The sequence below is a fragment of the Tympanuchus pallidicinctus genome, unplaced genomic scaffold (genome assembly GCF_026119805.1).
Source record: "Tympanuchus pallidicinctus isolate F22 unplaced genomic scaffold, pur_lepc_1.0 scaffold8, whole genome shotgun sequence".
NCBI lineage: Eukaryota > Metazoa > Chordata > Aves > Galliformes > Phasianidae > Tympanuchus > Tympanuchus pallidicinctus.
Window position 1 is genome coordinate 39521264 of NW_026294802.1, and position 18496 is coordinate 39539759.

Consider the following 18496-nt stretch of genomic DNA (forward strand, 5'->3'; position numbering starts at 1 on the left):
GCTAATTTGTGAATGCTGGAGCCAGATGATTAGCCAATGTGGCAGAGCCTTTGGACACATCTAAGACCAGAACTTCTGGTATGTGAATGAAATACATCATAAAAACGTCGGTGTTTTTTGACTCCATGAGGCTCTGCTTCCACAGCAACAGCAGAGTACCGACATCCTCCTTTGTCCTCTTTCTGTTGTCACACAGCACCCACTCACTGGTCCTGGGAAAGCTCCCTGTAGGACAGCACTGATAAGAAACTGAGGGAGAGACACAAACTACTTTCTTTTCTTAAACAATTTTTCAGCAGGATCCACCCCACAATTTCCTTCACAGCGCAGCTGACAAACAGTTGTGCCAAGGCATGTTGAACTGCAGTAGCAAATTAGGGAGAACAGATTAGAAAGGAGAGAATCAGAATACTTGAAGCTAAAAACAAAACAATCCTTGACGGAAATAACGATGGATTTGTATAATCATAATATTTTTGCACTGTATTCTTTTAGCTTATGATAGCTCTGTCCCTTTGCACTTCACCAATACACAGGAGAAACAGAAATAGTAAAACCAGAAAATTCTCTTACATCTTTCAGCATTGAGTTTAATGTCATAACAGCTCATAGCAATACCAGGATATCTGCTTTTGATGGCACTCGTTATCTGGGGAATGTGCAGCCTGATGTCACATGGGTCATTAATCCTTTAAAGTAGTCTCTGCATAATTTGGTGTCTGTGCTAGAACAGCATTAGCAGTGTCTGTCATTAACTTAAATTGCACAGCAATATATAGAGAAAATAATATTTGAAATGTCTACTTGCAAACAATTAACTGAATGTATTTTCAAACAAGATTTTCAAAACCAGAAAAATATGCATCCACTATAGCAGGTAATCACAACTGCTGTATCTTGAGAGGTGCTATATGAATTTATAAGCTGTCAGCCTTTTTCTCCTGCACATCAACTAGTTTTTTAATTACAGAACTGAGATTAAAAATATCTAACTGTACATTAAGATGTCTGTAGGAAATTACAGTTTTGCAGCATATGCCATCGTTTCATAAAATTATTACTTAAGACAAATCCTCCAATAGAAAACTGGAGAACTGCTAATGAAATGGAGGTAAGCATATCTAAAAACAGATAAAATCCAACAACTTTATATGGTTAATTAATTAAATTCTCTATTGCAGTAGGGTAAAAGACAGAATTACAACAGCTTTCAAATTCAGCCCAGTAAGAACAACATATTTATACACAAATTTTAAATCCTTACACAAGATTTGAAGCAAGGAGGGAGACTAAAATAAGACTGCAGCTACCACTTACAGAACAGGAGCCTGAAGTTCTCTGTGGACAAGGCTAGCCTATAGCTGTATGCTACATAAAGGGCAGAGCACAAATTTACATTCATAAAAACAAAGCAGACCTGAAAAACTTCAGAAAGGAAAATGATCAAAGGTACAGGATGGCTTCTCTATGATGGAGGGCCAAGCAGAAATAGGACTCTCTGGTATAAAACAGAGACGGCCATGGAAATTCATGCTAGAGGTCTGCATGCTGAAAAGACAAGTAGCAATCCTCCTGTGGCGTACAGAGGGGAGTTCTGGTGGAACACAAATTATTCTCAGTGAGATCAGATAGGCACTGGAACGAGTTGCTGAGGGAGAATGTATAGCCTACCAATGCTATCAATGAGAGATTTCCAGGGTTAGATTGGACAAGTCACTGAGCAGCCTGATCCTCATTAATCCTGCTTGAAGAGTGAATAAAGCGATCTCTCAAAGCAGCTTCCAACTTAGCTTATTCCAATTCCCTGTTGCTTAAACATGAATACAAGGGAGCAAGCAAGACCTTCAAACAATATCTGCCTTACTGTGGAACTAAAGCAAAAGGCAGAACAAAAGAAAAAAAACCAATCCCAAATAAGATCAAGTAAAATATAAGCAACAAATAAGCCCAATGAGAAAAAAATCAAAAATTAATCACACAGTATAAACTATACTGTTAACTTTTTTTTCCAGTAATAATCTAAATTGATATTAATTGCACACATTTCCTGAAACAAGTTTTCATAATCATAGCAGAATATGTAAGCAATAGCACTTTTAAGGTTAATGCTGCAATTTGTACCCAACACATTTCAGGGTCTCCTCTTCATTTATCTGCCAAGATAAAAGCTCAGCAAGTCCAAGTCTTCCATGCAGCAACTGGTGATAAACATCAAAAATGGGACTGCATGTCCTACACTGCTGTGGAACAATGGAACTGAATTAAGGCTGCTCCAGAACCCTTCTACAAAATTTCCTTCCTTTCAAGAGCATTTGTTCCTCTGATTAATTTCCTTTTCCACATACACTAAAATTGTTTCAGCAGATGTTGATAGGTTCATACTAATATCTTCTTCTGACATATGTAAAAGGAAGTTGCAAGAAGTCTTCTAATGCTAACTAGCACAGGAGGCAGTAAAAGCTTATTTTACATGTTACATTAAAGAGAGGTAAACTCTGGTTTCTAAACAAAATTGAAAAGATAACAGACTTCTGAAAGGAGGAAAGTGGTTGAAACAACATATTTATAAGCCTTATTTGGTGGTACTGTTATCTTGAAAAGATTTGTTGGAACTACTTGTTTAAGCAAAATAGAATTATCAATGAATATATATTCATTAGAAAGTATGTTATGCTATGATTAATTAAGAATGAAGGCATGGAGGCTTTTTTATGCAGGCACAAGTGAATGTTTCCAAAGTATCACAGGAGCTACTTCGAAATATGAATTATGAGATACATAAAATATTTTGCAGAGCAAACTTAAAATGTAAATGCAGATGTCACTGCCTACTGAAGAATGAGTATCCTGCTGCCTGATTTTTGTCAACGACTACTTACATGATGCTCAGCTTCTCCTTAGAACTTAACTATGACAGCAAGAAACCTTAGCTTCCTTTCTTCATCACTGTGATACTCATATTTATGCAAAGTCTAAAAGTAAGTTACATTTTAACAAATTGAATTTTATGTCAAAAGCATTTGATGAATGTATTCAATCTGTTTTCAGTAGTAAATCAAATACTATAAGAGAAGAATTTGCGTGTAAACTTTTAGGATGTTAATGAGGCTGAAAAAATGGAAACTCTCTTGATGATGATCTAACAGGCTGCTACTTCAAAAAGGGTGAAAACATTAAAAGGAACTGAGAAATAATATGTCAAAATTAAGAAGGTTAAATAAAATCAACATATAGGTTGTTTATGGCCTAATGGACGGATAGAACTTCTTCATACTACAAAAAACAAAAAAAGCTCTCCACAGATCACTGATCAGAATACAAAAGAATAGAAGACAAGAAGTGTTAAAGAAAACAGACCTCATCAGTCATTTTTAATATAAGGCATACATAACCTTAAGAAGCACTGAAAACTACCTTATAGCAGTGTTGCGTGACAGCCAAAGCCTGTCTAACCACAACCACGCAAATGTATCAGAGAAACTCTCCACCATGAATGAGAATGTATCAAAGTGGAGATATCGGCGTTTTTCAAGAAAAGTTACCCAGAGCATAAGCCACTGCAACATCAGTAACAGCCAAAAGTTGCACTATTCTCTCATTCACAACAGTTCACAGAACTCCCTGAAAATGTATAACTTGCAAAGTGTCTCTTTCTGTCAGAATCACAAAGCTCGAAATCTAAGCTTGTTTTCAGGTGTTTTTTTTTTTTTTTTTACTCTGAAAATTCATGAATATACCTTGTTTTACGAGGCTATCCTTAGTAATCTCCATTCAAGAAGATACACAGAAACATCACTTTAAGGCACACAAAGTCAGATCTTATCTAGAAGCTGATTAGAACAGCAAAGCAAAATTTCTCAGTTTCATGGCAAACAGTCACATACTAAAGTAGTTCACAAAAAGCTGTACAATTCCTTCCTTTCTTCTGCACTCAAAAGTGGACTTAATAAAGTTACAATTTTTTTAAACAATATCTGTTCTTACTGAAGTCTCTCTGTGTACAGGAGGAAAGACATTTAATAAAAAGTTAAACAATCTTAGCCTTACAGTATAACAGACAGCACTAAAGAATTACAAGGCAAAGATCAAGCCTGATTCCATAAGAAAAGAATTTCACCTAATATCACCAATTTATTATTACCCCAGTATTGCTAAGTAGCACAACAGACTTCCCCTTTCCCACATTACCTGTCAAAAACCTCCAGGAAATATAATAGAGGTAAAGACAGGATAGATTGAAATATGCTTTCAAATCTTCTTCTCTAGTTTTCCCCCTTAGAGTCATAAAAACTCCCATTTTGAGGTTGGGGAAAAAAAAGAAAAAGAAAAAAAAAGGATCTAAAAAATATAAAGGCCATATATTCCAAAGCTAAGATCAGTTACTAACAGACCGGTACTAACGGAGAAAAAAAAAATACATAGTGAACATAAAATATTCTTAACTTTTTACAAATGTTAAAGGGGAAACTCAGGCCTTGTACAGAGCTCCTACACAAGGAAGAAGAAAAAGCTCAAATCATGTACAACATATGGCTTTAATTGAGAATAATCATCCAGATGTTCTACATAAAGATGACATTAGGCCAATTTTATGACGGCTTTGTTGTCTGATGCTTAAACATTTGAAAGTTATAGCCACTATTTTGTAAGGATGTATCACGGTTCTACACTGTGATTATTTAACCACCCAGATGTTTGTTATTTCTGAAAATAATACAGATTTTCATCCTGGTAGAATCTTGAAGAGAATTAAATTTTCTGGTTACTTTAAACAAATGCTTTTTCTAGACCTCTTCACAGATTCTACTTTACAGTTCAAATTCATGCAACTCAATTCATAATTCTCTGCCTGGAAATCTGACAGTCATTTTTCAGAAGTATTAAAGGAACTCCAGCTTCATGTCTAGCAAAAAGGACACTTTAACTTCCACACATAGGTTAAATTTTTTGCAGTTCAGCCACAGGCAGAATGTACTGAAGATTTAACAAAAACTGTAAACATAAATAAATCAATCTGCAATTCTTTTTCCATTGACAGAATGTGGGCTTTCATATTTTCAAATTATCAAAATCTCCTACAGTAATATGGGATAACATTTTAGCTGCTATATGAATACCAGACTAATTAATGAAGAAGTCAGGAAATAGTGTGCTTACTATCTCAACAATAAGGAATTATTTGAGACACAAGCAGAGAATTCAGAGCTTTCAAATGATTTTCAGTATTCATTTTGAAAGGAAAATTTTGAGTGTAATATAAAATACTCCTTGAAGATAATATATTCTTGCTACTGTTCTTGGAGGAGAAGAGACTGACTGAATGAATATATCTAGCTAAATATACTTACTTTCTAGAATGGAACACTGAAGTAAACAGAATCCTCATCTGCATTCTGGATGTTATGGTCCTTATAAGAACTTCACAGCACATTTCAAGATCGTACTCTCTTCACAGATACCATTACTTTAAAATTATCAATTTTACAATTGCCATATAGCAGTTTACATTTCCATATTCACTAGCTAGAATTGTATTCTGCTATTTCTTAGAGAACTCTCTATAATCGCTGTTGCTCTGTTTTGTCAAATTTTCCATTTATCTGAACAAATGGAATGCTGGCTGTTGTCACAAAGCACGCACGAGGTGCTTGCAGCACTCTGCCAGAGCTGCTAGGACAGATGTCTTTCTGGGAGAACGACCCACTGCTCAGAACATCACCTAAACAGAGCAGGAAAGAGAAAGGCATGGGGACATTGACTGAAACAAAACATGAGTCACTGTTACGTAAATATTTCTGAATATTTGAAAATGACACCAGTCAAATCTCTTATTACTAATATCAGAAATATTTTATAAACTTAATTCAGAAGAACCAAGAACAGACCTCAATCTTCAAAAATCAGAAGAAGCAATAAAATAGGATGCGTGAGATGCACAAAAAAGGGAAAGCAGCATTCTGTATAGGTTGCACCTCAGTGCCACCATCAACAAAATGAACTGCACTATTTGTCATTCCTTAACTAAAAATAGAAAGTTACAGGTAATATAACAGTATGTATAGGATGCCCTAGTTACATTTCTGGTTGTCAGCAACATGAGTAATGATGGCAACCATATAAAACACTTCATGGAAGTCACTGTAACAATGAAGTCACAGCTGCATTATTTATAAAGATCACAGAAACCAAGAAATAGTTGCAGTAACACGATGCTAGGGTTTTTAACATTATTTTCACAAATACTGCGTGCATATCTACTAGAGTAGTTTAAGATGGATTACACAAGAAGATCTAATGGGAGTAGGAGGAATCAAGTAGGAAAGGAAATGCAACTACATTAGTAGTTACATTTCTGGCAACAACAAAGATATTCAGATCTTATGTCAAAAACTAAAAGAGAATATAATCAGTTTAAGAGTCACTGCTGAAAGGAAAGTTTCCAGCAATTTCACAGTAGTTTCATACCACCGGTTTCCTATTAAGAAAGTCTGGAATAAAGGCATTTCAATGAACAGTGAAGTTTAAGCTTGGCAATCAACACATATAAAGGAGTGTTCAAATATACTTTAACAAATGTTTTGTTTTCAGTACTTCCTACCTCCCTTTGGCAAATAACAAATAACTAATAGAAGAAGTAATGCAACTCTAATAAAAGCTTACTTTGTCAACAGCTTCAAGAAGAGGCCTTTTTAGGCATCAAAAATATACAATCTCTCAAAGCTAATCAGCTAAGGAACTGCAGCTGCTACATTTCCAACTTCTATTGGAAGTTTTCTATTCTATTCTTGGTTGCCTTCGAAATAAAATAGGGCTGTTAAGGAAAATCTGCTTGATACCTTTATCGTGGAAAGAAAGGCCTTCACTATTGATCATCTACACTGACTTCCAGAGCTATTAATATAGAAAACCACTAGATATAAGAAAAACAAATTGATGGGCAATCAAAATCCTTTACATCTTATCTATGACATAAGTTATTAATACATAAAGTCAATCCACCAATACTATAAATAATGTTTCTAAACTGTTCTAACAGCCTCTGGCAATGTCAAGAATAAGATATAAGGATGTCCTTTTTAAGCAACAACAAAAACCAAACACAAACAAAGACATTTTAGAAGATAACATTTTACGCATTACCTGAACTAGTTAGAATTTGCTATCTCAAGAAGTATGGATCGCTTTCTTTAAAGTAGACATAGCAAAGCCATTTTCAGCCATAGAGTCCTCACTGGGGCCTTGCAGTACCTGAGAGCAGCTAATAAACAGGAGGGAGACCAATTTTTTTTTTACATGGGAAGATAATGACAGGACAAGGGGGAACAGATGTAAAAGAGGGGAAATTTAGGTTAAATGTTATGGGGAAATTCTTCATTCAGAGTGTGGTTAGACACAGGAATGTTTCCCAGAAAAGCCATGGATGCCCCATACTTGGAGGCATTCAAGGCCAGGTTGGATGGGGCCTTGATCTGCTGGTTGGTAACCCTACCCACAGCACAACCTAGATGAAGTAGATGATCTTTAAGATCCCTTCTAACATAAGTCGTTCTATGATTTTATGACTTAGTAGAAAAGCACAATTTTCAAAAAATGTTTGGCAGTAAAGCAATGTAACTAAACATGTCAAGTAGCTTTATAAAAAATGAATTTAGCTGACATAAGACAAACTGAAAAAGATACAAGACAGAACCCATGATTAAAGAAAGAAAGATGTAAATACCCTTTTAGGTTGTTTCTAACAATGCTGTTTAAATACATGAACAAAGAGCATGCTGCATTATTTTAAAACTTTAAATGAGCCACAAATAAAGAAAACATTCTATATGAAGCACTGAAAATAATTTCATCTATTAACCTACCTGAAGTTTATTCATACTTCAGAGTTTCCTTAATATCAACTTGAAATTGCTTGTGATAATAAAATAATACTTTAATTATGGTTGCTAATTAAAAGTTACGATCAGACGAGTAAGGACACAAACTGCAAATCATCAGCTCCTAAACATTAGCTAAAAACTAATTTTTTGCAAAGAAATTTAAACATACAAAAACAACAGTACAAACAAGACGTTACCTAACTTCTCTTTCACAGTTGACTTCTGCCACCAAGGCCTATGATTGCCATCACACTGTCTACAACAGTAACCTTTGTTACATATAGTTTAACATCTTCTGCTCCTCCTTCTAGCTAATTACCACTTTTCAAAGACACCTGCTATAATACAGTCTGTCTTACTGCTACCAGAAACCCCTAAAGCTGCCTTCTGTGTGCTTATAGCTCTATTCTTTGGTATGGGAGAACAATGAGATTCTTACAGAAGTTTTAAATTCACAACTCAGCAGAATTACTGCAAGTAAGGTTCTCAATAATTTATAGGCAGCATAGCTTTCCTTGACAGATCACACACTGTAAATGTAATTTTTACAGTCTACTTGTGAATGACCAAACTCTACATAGCTTAATTCCCCTTTTTCCTGACAGCCATCAGACTTCTTCCTCTCCAACCCTGAAATTTAATCTAGAAGCATTAGACCTTAAAGTAAAGCTCTTGCTGGCTTTCTGTTTGGGATAAAAAACTTTAAACACAACTAACAATTCTATTTTAACATTTAAATTACAGTGTAGAAGTAAAAAGAAGTATCATACCATCACAAAATGCATAACATAACAACATAAAAAGGATGCAAAAGCTCTACCTGGCAAAACAAAAAACCTTGATTAAAACCTCTGTATGCAATAGGCAAATTCTGTGTTGGCCAAGTAAAGGAGGATCTTTTACCAGACAGAACTTACCAGGAAGCAGACAGGTCAAGCTACGTAAGCACAGCTTGCAAGTTTCTACAGCTCCCCTTCCAAAACTGCTTATTATTTAGCTGAGGTTTTGGTTTTTCCTATTTATTTTATTTTTCCTTCCCCCCAGGAATAGCTCATTCATTAATGGCATGCAGAGCCATGCATGAGCATGCAAACATCCTGCATAATTAAAATATCAAATTTTCATTATCAATCTAGGTTATCTTCTAAAAAAAAAGTTGCTGGTCTTCTGTCATGATAAATAGAATGTGATACAGTGAGATTTTTTAAAATATTGCTTGATATTTAGGCATGATATTGCATGCCTAAATTATAGCAAGTGTAGTACAGAAATATTTACACATGATAATTCTATCAAAATATCTGGTATTTTCATTGAGATTAAAGTAGAGCTATGTGTTTCACTCCTTAATCAATTCCAGCCTTTCACAATACCCAGCTCAAGACTTGAAATCAAACTAGCTTGAGCACAAAATGTATTCTGCTCTCTGGGGAGAAAGACTCCAGAAGAGCATTTTACAACGACCCATCTGGCAGTTTTACAAGCAAGGTTCATGTCTTAAATTCAATCACAATTGTAGAATGTGTTGGGGTATTTCTGTTTTTAAAAAATGAATACAGGGAGATATAAATGTGTTTTGTTTGATCTAGACCCAACAGTATGTACTTTCTACTACACTTATACAAGATGACACAGGCATGCAGAGGTATCCAATGACTGCCTAAATCAGCAGGCAGTGCAGCACAACAGGAACAAGTACATACAGCAATACAATTGGTGCTAAGGGTGCCTACACTCCATGCATTTGGAAGGAGGTTTTAGTCTGGACCATCTCTGGTCTCATTGTGTGGAAGAAGATTATGGGTGCTTCTAACATAGACTTTTTGATTTAAGTTTCATCCAAAAGAAGATGACAGTCTGAGGGTAGTCTGTGAGGCAAATCAAAGTCGGAGACGGGGAGGAGCTTGTCTCCAAAAGTACACTCTTGATTTTAATACTAAGGTACATTCATCCAAGTAACTCTTTCACACAGATATGCATATATATACACACACACACACATCTGAGTACACACATGCAAAACTGGCCTAAAAATGAGTAAGCGCAAGGTCCCACACCTGGGTCAGAGCAATCCCAAGCACAGATACAGGTTGGGTGGAGAATGGCTTGAGAGCAGCCCTGAGGAGAAGGATTTGCAGGTATCAGTTGATGAAAGGCTCAACACGAGCCAGCAGTGAGCACATACAGCCCAGAAGGCCAACTACATTCTAGTTTGCATCAAGACAAGTGTGACCAGCAGGAAGAGGGAGGTGATTCTGCCCCTCTACTCTGCTTTCATGAGACCCCACTTGAAGTACTGTGTCCAGTTCTGGGGCCCCCAATGCAACAAGGACATAGAGCTGTTGGAGTGGGTCCAGAGAGGGCCATGAAGATGATCAGAGGTCTGGAGCACCTTCCCTATGAGGACTGACTGAGAGAGTTGGGGCTTTTCAGACTAGAGAAGACTCTACGGAAACCTTATAGCAGCATTCCAGTACCTGAAGGGGGCTTAAAAGAAAACTGGGAAGGGACTTTTCATTAAGGCATGTAGCAACAGGACAAGGGGAAATGCTTTTAAACTGGAAGAAGGTAGATTTAGAGTAGATAATAGGAAGAAATTCTTTACCGTGAGAGTAGTGAGAGACTGGAACAAGTTACCCAGTGAGGCTGTGGATGCCACCTCCCCAAAGGTGCTCAAGGCCGGGCTGGATGGAGCTTTCAGCAACCTGGTCTGCAAGGAGGTGTCCCTGCCTATAGCAAGAGGTTGGAACTAGGTGATCTGAAGGGTCTCTTCCAACCCAAACCATTCTATGATTCTATGACTTATAATGAACACCAACCCCTACAAAAGAGCGTTCAGTTTGAGAGGTATTTATTTTATTTCGCATTTTAATATAAAAGGGAGTAAAGTTTTCAAGTAATGCTGGATTATACCATAATAGCCTTGGAAATTAAATTATTTGTATTTTCTTTACAGCTTGTTATTCATTTACAAAATAATCTAACCACTACAAAACAAATAATCCTTTTAAAAGGATTAAAACGTTTTTTATTGAGCTTTTCTTAAAACTAGCAAATTTCTCATGAAGTTGAATGCTGATATCAGTCTTAGTGGGTGTTAAATGATTAATAGCAGAGTTGGAACCTGAAAACTGGCATCCAATGTACTATTTATAACCAACATTAAAGAAACATTTTGTAATCCATGCAGAGAGCAAAATGCACTCAATAGTCACTATATCTGTTAAAAGCTCTTTATCCTTAATTTAAAACCTTGTCTTTTTAGGCTGTAAGCATTTTAAAGTAAAGCTAATAAAACTGGATCTTAAATTTAATTGTGGCTATGAGATATTATTACATGACGCATTAGCTTCTGTCTTTTGGTCTAACAATTTTATTGCATGAATATCCACACCTCCATCACAAAATTCAGTAACTGTTCCTCAAGAAATCAGGTGCCTTGCTAGCAGAAGTCGGAAGTTATCGTATATGGATTTCCTACTTTGCCAAAAGAAAATATGATTCATTTTCAACTTTGCTGATTAGCCCACCAGGCTGTCAAAATACTAAAATTTAGGAAGACAGACTGTACTATCAACTCCCATTGCACATTTTTTCACCTTTTTTTTTTTTTTTTAATAAGTTTTAGGTAATGTAGCTTTAATGTAGCTGCTCAGAGAATTTAAGTCAAATTTTCCTTAACTTTCTGTTCTACTCTTCATATACGGTGCCCAATAGCACACAGACACTCCTCTTACACAAATCTGCACCCTTTCTTTAGGCAAGGCATGGCAACTGTACGACTTCTCTAATCCACCTGCTTGTTTTTAAGAAACTACCCAGTTGTTAAGATTTAACAAATCTGTAAACAGAATATAAGCTTTCCTGACTTAGGAAGCCATGGTAAAAAACACTCTGGGGTTTATAACACAGAAAAAAACCCTAAAGTCAAATTCACTTTGCCATTCCCATCCCCCTCTTCTTGATCCTGCCATCACATCCACAGCAACTGCTGATTTGGTGCTTGCTTAAGCTCAGGAAAAACGCACTGCTCCATAGAAATGTCACCTTTAATTAAACTGAATTTATCTCTGAATTTATCTGTTGTATGTATTGATGATTCTTTTTTAAAAAATTATTATTAATTAATTAATTAAAATATAAAATAATTTTAATTATTACATAATTATTTAATTAATTTTAATTATTAATTATATCCCCCCCCAAAAAAAAAAATCTATATATCTAGTATGGTAATAATTTGCTTTTTTAAAAATCTTGGTAATTAAGGCATATCACAGAAGCAAATACAACACAAATTTTCATTTTACCATTCATCATCTCATGAAATTTACACATGCAAATAAAATAAAAGAATAACAAACAAAAATCTCAACTATGAACAGTACTAAATTTTCAGAAGAAAAATAAACTACTAGTGATTTAACTTCAATGAGAAAATCACCATCAAAAGCATTATTTAGACTTTACAATTCCATCCTTAACAGCTAATCACTTCAATTTATCACAAGCACTTTAAAAATGCAGGCTGATACAGTAACCTTTTCATGGCTAAAGGAAAAAAAAAAAACCTGTATTTTTGGTCATGTGCATGATCAGTGCCGTGCTTTGAATGTATGTGGCCACATTACTTCTGCATTAGCAATATATTGTCTCTGTTATCCTCATTATAGGGGGCTAATTTGGATAAGTGACAAAAATGAAGGAAAGAAGCTAGTCTCTCTTTTTTTTTTTTCTTAAACTATATGCATTCCCAATAGCTATTAAACAGTGCTATTTCTTATTAATGAAAACAACTTCAATGATTTAAAACTTAATCTGACCTGAAATTTCATTGTGGTGCAATCCTCATCACAGATCTACTAAACAAAGAAATTACAAATTCAAAAAAGAACTACCTCAAGTCATTCAGTGTAGTAGCTATTACAAAGCCAGAGGGCTAATTAGAGAGATTTACAGGAAGATCACCTTCCTTGAGGTGAATACTGATGCTGACCTCCACCCCAAATTAACCATTCACTTGGAGAATAAATCTGGAAATTTGACCTTAAGTGTCACAAAGATCTGCTGTTCCAAGGATGCAGATCCTCACACAGCTGAGCTTGCCCAGCAACTTAAACTGAGTTAGATGATAACTATTGTACTTTCTTTCAAATCTGAACTTCTCTCAGTTGCAACATTCAGAGTCAACATTCCTTAGAATAAAAACAGGGTTCAAAAAAACCCTCCTTTTTTCTCTGCTGAGAAAGCAGCAAACTGCCTTATTAAGCAAGGATAGGAGACATCGAGCCAGCTAAATAATGCTTCCCACCTGACCAAGTGCAACAACAGCCCTTCTTAAGAAATAGGAATGCTCTGCATCATTATGCATCTGCAGTTGTACAGATTATAAAAGAACAGTGTATTGTGGAATCACAGACATAGAAAGATGTCATATTTCTTATGAATACAGTTTGAATTTGAAGTCTTATTTTCATTTCAACTGAGACTTCAAGATATCAAAACTTTCATATAAAAAACAATGGCAACTCTACAATATGCGATGCACAAAGACGCGATAAAAGCAGTTAATTATTACATGCGATGCCTTGGGTTTGGTTCTCTTTAAGTTATCACATGGCACAAATTCAAGTGCTTTAATGAAATCTATCATATCAACAGTATTAACCTTCCTAATGGCATTTATTATTATTCCCCATGAGATGACCAGATAATTTCATAAGACTTCTTCCCACGATCCCAAACTGTTGGCCTTTCTCACTTTTAATTTTTATTTTACAGGATGGCCAGAATGGACACTGAACAGAAACAATCTCCTGTGGGGAGACTTAAAATTCCCTCCTTCTATTTTTAACAGTAAGGCAACAAGCTCTGAATCCTTTTTCCTTTGTTTTCTTTACATTACACCTTTTTGAAAACTTTCTAAAACAAGCAGAAAAAGCTATGCAGCATCCTAAACAGAAGGTATAACTGAGGAGCTAGTAAACATTTTCTCAGATGCTTACTCACACCAGCAGGAGGTCAAATAGATACTCACAAAATGCAAATCTGTTTGTGATACAGTGAATTATGCAAACGGCAGTCAAAAGAGAAGGACCCAAAGGTAGTACATTCTGCCTTTCAGAAATGCTACAGCAGAAACAACTGCTACAGACTATCACTTCAGTATTATTTCTTTCACCAACTTTTCAAGCCATACATAATTATACAGCTATTTTTTAAATGAGAGTCAAAAATAATAATTAAAAAAAGAAAAAAGTCTCAGGAGATACGAAAACACAGCAGATTATAATTTCAGATTTCCGTGTGCTATGAAATAGTAGAGCTTGCTCCATATGTGACTGGCTCAGTTCATGAAGACATCAAATGTTTTCTGCTTAATCCATCAAAACCCACACAAGCAAATCCCATGGTTACAGCAGAGCAATATGCACTGGACTATAATCTTGAAAAATAAATTTCCAAAATAAGCCCAAAAAAAATAAATCATTTAAAACGAGACTTAAAAATAGACCTAAGAGATAACTCCATAATGTGTGAGCAAGATTGAAGAAAAAACAAACAACAACAAAAAATACAGAACAAGGCATGAATTCCAATCTCATGTCTTATCCAAGAATGTTTTTTCTGCTCCCTAGTTCCCACTCCTTAATTCTGAAAGAAATCTCTGTTCCACTTAAGCAATGAGTACAGAGGATAAGGTGTTGGTATATGTGTTATATCACAACAATCAAGAGAAAAATCATTTGGTGCTGTGTTCTTCTAAGAACCTGAAAAGAAATCTCGCTTATGGATGTTGAAGGTGAGTGGTTTAATTTTTTTTTCTTCTATATTTTTAACTTTATTTTAAACGCAACTGGTCTTATGGAAAGAGCACATTAGCTCAGTCTCACACTTTCAGTAAAGCATGAAATAGGGTTTCAGACAAAATTAGGAAAGCAGAAAACAAGTCAGCATAAGAATGTATAGAATGAGTGGGAAAAGGGCAAACTAAGAGACATGCATCAAACAAGTCCTACAATGGGAAGCGTGGCAGATGAAGGTTACTAACACTACATGAGTCAATCTTTTAATTATATTCAGAGCTATCAGTTCTTTTGTCATCAGTCAAGATTACTTCATTTTAATGCCAGGAATTTTCCAGGAGAGATATTTTCAATAGGTACATAAGTACTATTTACTGCACAAAGTGCACAAATGCTCGGTTAAACCCTACAAAATGAGTACATATAAGGGTATGTACTTTTAACAATGACATATTTATACTTCAGTGATTACAGAGAAAAATCTGAGATGACAGCCATAAGGATGAACACTTACTTTCTATCAGATTAAAATATCTGGCTCTTCAGTCTTAGAAAAAGATCAGGAACATATAAAATGACCTAGTAAGTGTATACATAAGAGCAATTAAAAACTGTCAATAAAATCACTAAGAAGACAGCTCCCTAGTATGTGACTTGAAAATCAGCAGGTTCTGACCCATCAAAAAAATTAGGCTTCGAAACAGCCTTGCACTGGGATTAAAAAACCAAACACAAATCAGAAAAACAAACCTGCTCCCACAGGGCCCTAGCTTTTCAAAAAAGATCTTGATCAGCTTTTGAAATAGTAACATAAGAGGTCATTTCCATTTCCTCGTGGCTGTAAGGATACATGAAGCAGGGTACATTTTGACAGATGAGCATATGAAGTCACTATCAAATTCAAAACGACTCCAAAGGGATTATCTTGTTATTTACCTCTTAAAAAGATCTATATCTGGCTATCTGGTAGCTTATTTTGTAGGTTGCTTAGAGGCTTCAGCCACTAATACTGCTGACCTGTGGTAACTGATTCGCAAGAAGCCAGAAGATCCCCCAGTATCATATTCCGAGATATCAGGATACAGTTCCTCAGCAGGTACAATTTCCAAGTTTCTCAGTACTGGTATATTTAACCAGGCAAACTGCCTGGAAGAATGAGTTCCATGTGGGTTTTATTTAGAGGATTTTACTAGAAAAATACATGGATCGAGGTGCAAAAGAATGAGAGACAAAAAAACCCAAAATCACCAAGAAAAAAATCCCACCACCTTTCAATATCTCTATGGCATAGATGAAATGAAGCAGTTTTTATGCTGACTTGTATTGGTCAGGTAAAAATGCCGTACACATACTGACACACTACTCATTTCAGCAGGTGTATGGGAATCCAATGTAGAATTCCTTTCCTTTGCCACACCATGGAGGATTTTTAGTGCTTACTCTCATTCAGTGTGTATTTTTATTTTATTTTTTAATTTAATCGAGTCTCAAAACATCCACTCTTTGGTATGCAGTGCAGTAGCTTGACCATGAACACGTATTTAAGAAATTTTTCTGAATGTTTCATTCACATTCATGCAAAATTAAGAGAGTCAAAAAAACCCCCAAACAAATAAAAAACAGATTCCAAGTGAGGCTGTGCACATTGTGCCCCCTTTTACAGAATCTTAGCTGGTAGTCAGAGAAAATAAAAGGTCCTTGTCTGGGCAAATGAGATGTGAAATTGTAAAGTGGCTAGATGAAAAGGCAATACATGTCAGTGTACTTATATACCTGAAAGCCAAACACATGACTTCAAAGTGCAGCAATCCCCCAGAATCATATTGATTTCACCATCTTATTTTCACTACAAAATGAAAACTGTATTTTACAATAAAGAGGTTTTATACTTACAAAATGTTTAGTTATTAATGCAGGTGCATCACTGACAGATTCTTTAAAGCTCACTTTGCATAATGATGTCAAGTCATCACAAAACAAATTAAAAATTGAATAAAAATGCATTTACAATTGTTACTGTGACATTACCAATGAAAAATATTTGCACATTGCCTGATAATGATTACATGTACTACTAATCTTTAGCATTAATATATTTTGATACATTGACTTTTTGCTTTAAGAAACTTTAAAGGATAAAATTTATCTGTATCCGACTGTGAAGCTGCAAATATTTTCAGACCATGTAAGATTGTTTTCCCCAAAAACCTGCAGCCTGTTTAGCAGCTCTATTTAAATTGATCCAGAACAGAATAAAATTTGGATTTGTTACAGCCAGAAAAATGTATCATCTTATTAAAATACAGTTTTGTTTGTACATCACCAGTCAACTTTCAGACTGAAACCTGCCAAAATAGAAATCAAACCCATGTGCATAGCACAGAAAAAAAAAAAAAAAAAAAAAAAAAAATCAAATCAAATACCCATGAGTGCTGTCAGAATATCACATAATTTGCTTTTAAAAAAAAAAGAAAATAAAAGAAAAATGGAAATTTCCCTAGTTGGACATAACCATTCTATTCTGTTCCTCCTTCCATCTTACAGAAAACAAATACATTCTCCTTTGAAGTTACTCCTCCATCTTGCAAATAATAGATTCTACAGTATAACAGAAAGTAAAAAGCAAGTCATTTTGCCATTTTTGTACTTCTTTCTCTGAAACTTTGTGGGCATTTTACAACAAAATTACATAGAGTTACTGAATGACAATTATTAAACAAGAACATATTTGCTATTATTGAGATTTAGTCAACCTATAACTTAAACACCAGAATTTATTCTTCCACTAATAACACTCTATGCCAAGTACAAAGGAAGTGACAAAAGAGAATGTTAAAAACAAAACCAAACAAGCAGTCACAATAACCCAGCAACTCACCCGCAAAGCTTCAATTACAAGGTCTCGTGCTTCCAGTTCTCCTTCCATTATACTCAAAAGCATCCGCAACTCCGGCTTGCTCAAGTTATCCACATCAAACTCTCTTTTCTGGAAGAAACAAAACACTGATGAATACACTAAATAAAGGACTGCAGTGGCTAACACAGATCCAAAATACAGATATATCAGCATCCTAATTACGGGTTCCTCTAACATCCATGACCGTCAAAAGTTGAGGTGGCTTTTCTTGTAGCTACAAAGTCAGAGTAAGTCACAGAGACCTTCTATTTAAGATGAAGAAATTAAGAGCCCAGTGGTGTGACACTGCTTCAAATCCTCTACTGTTGGAAGAAATTGATCATTCTAAGCGTCCTGAATGATAGGGGTGAAATGTTAAAAAAAAAAAAAAAACAAACTTAGTGACAAACAGTGCATAGCATCATAAAGGTTGGAAAAGACCTTCAAGATCATCTAGTCCAACCATCAGCCATCACCCCATGCCCATTAAAACATGTCCCTCAGTGCCACACCTGCACATTCTGTGAACCTCCCGGGATGGTGACTCCAGCACCTCCCAGGACAACCTGCTCCAATGCCTCACCACTCTTTCTGAGAAGAAATTTTTCCTAATATTCAACCTGAACCTCCCCTGGCACAACTTGGGGTTATTATCTCTCATCCTACTGCTGTTACAAAGAAGAAGATGCCAATCCCCACATCGACACAGCCTCCTATGTAGAGAACAATGAGGTCTTCCCTGAGCCTTCTCCAGCCTCAGGAATCCCAGTTCCCTCAGCTGCTCTCCATAAGTTCCTGTACAACCTCACAGTGACAGAATTGTTTCAGCAGACCTGAAACAGCACACCAGGAATGAAGGCAGGCGAGAGTGGCAGTGCTTTATAGAGAGGAACAGAGGGGATGCTATTATTACCTAC

At 35.6% G+C, this 18496-nt stretch overlaps 1 protein-coding gene across 6 annotated transcripts in view; it reads right to left on the reverse strand.

Annotated features, from left to right (window-relative positions):
- Positions 1-18496, reverse strand: part of CTTNBP2 (cortactin binding protein 2) — a 123999-nt gene that overhangs the window by 49533 nt on the left and 55970 nt on the right. For 4 of the 6 annotated variants that reach the window (XM_052667910.1, XM_052667913.1, XM_052667911.1 and 1 more), the window contains exon 2: positions 17562-17669. In XM_052667910.1, coding sequence (XP_052523870.1) covers positions 17562-17669 — 108 coding nt within the window. Of the gene's footprint in view, positions 1-8074; positions 8183-15197; positions 15263-17561; positions 17670-18496 lie in introns of those variants that run through there. The other 2 variants (XM_052667915.1, XM_052667914.1) reach the window with 2 other exon arrangements.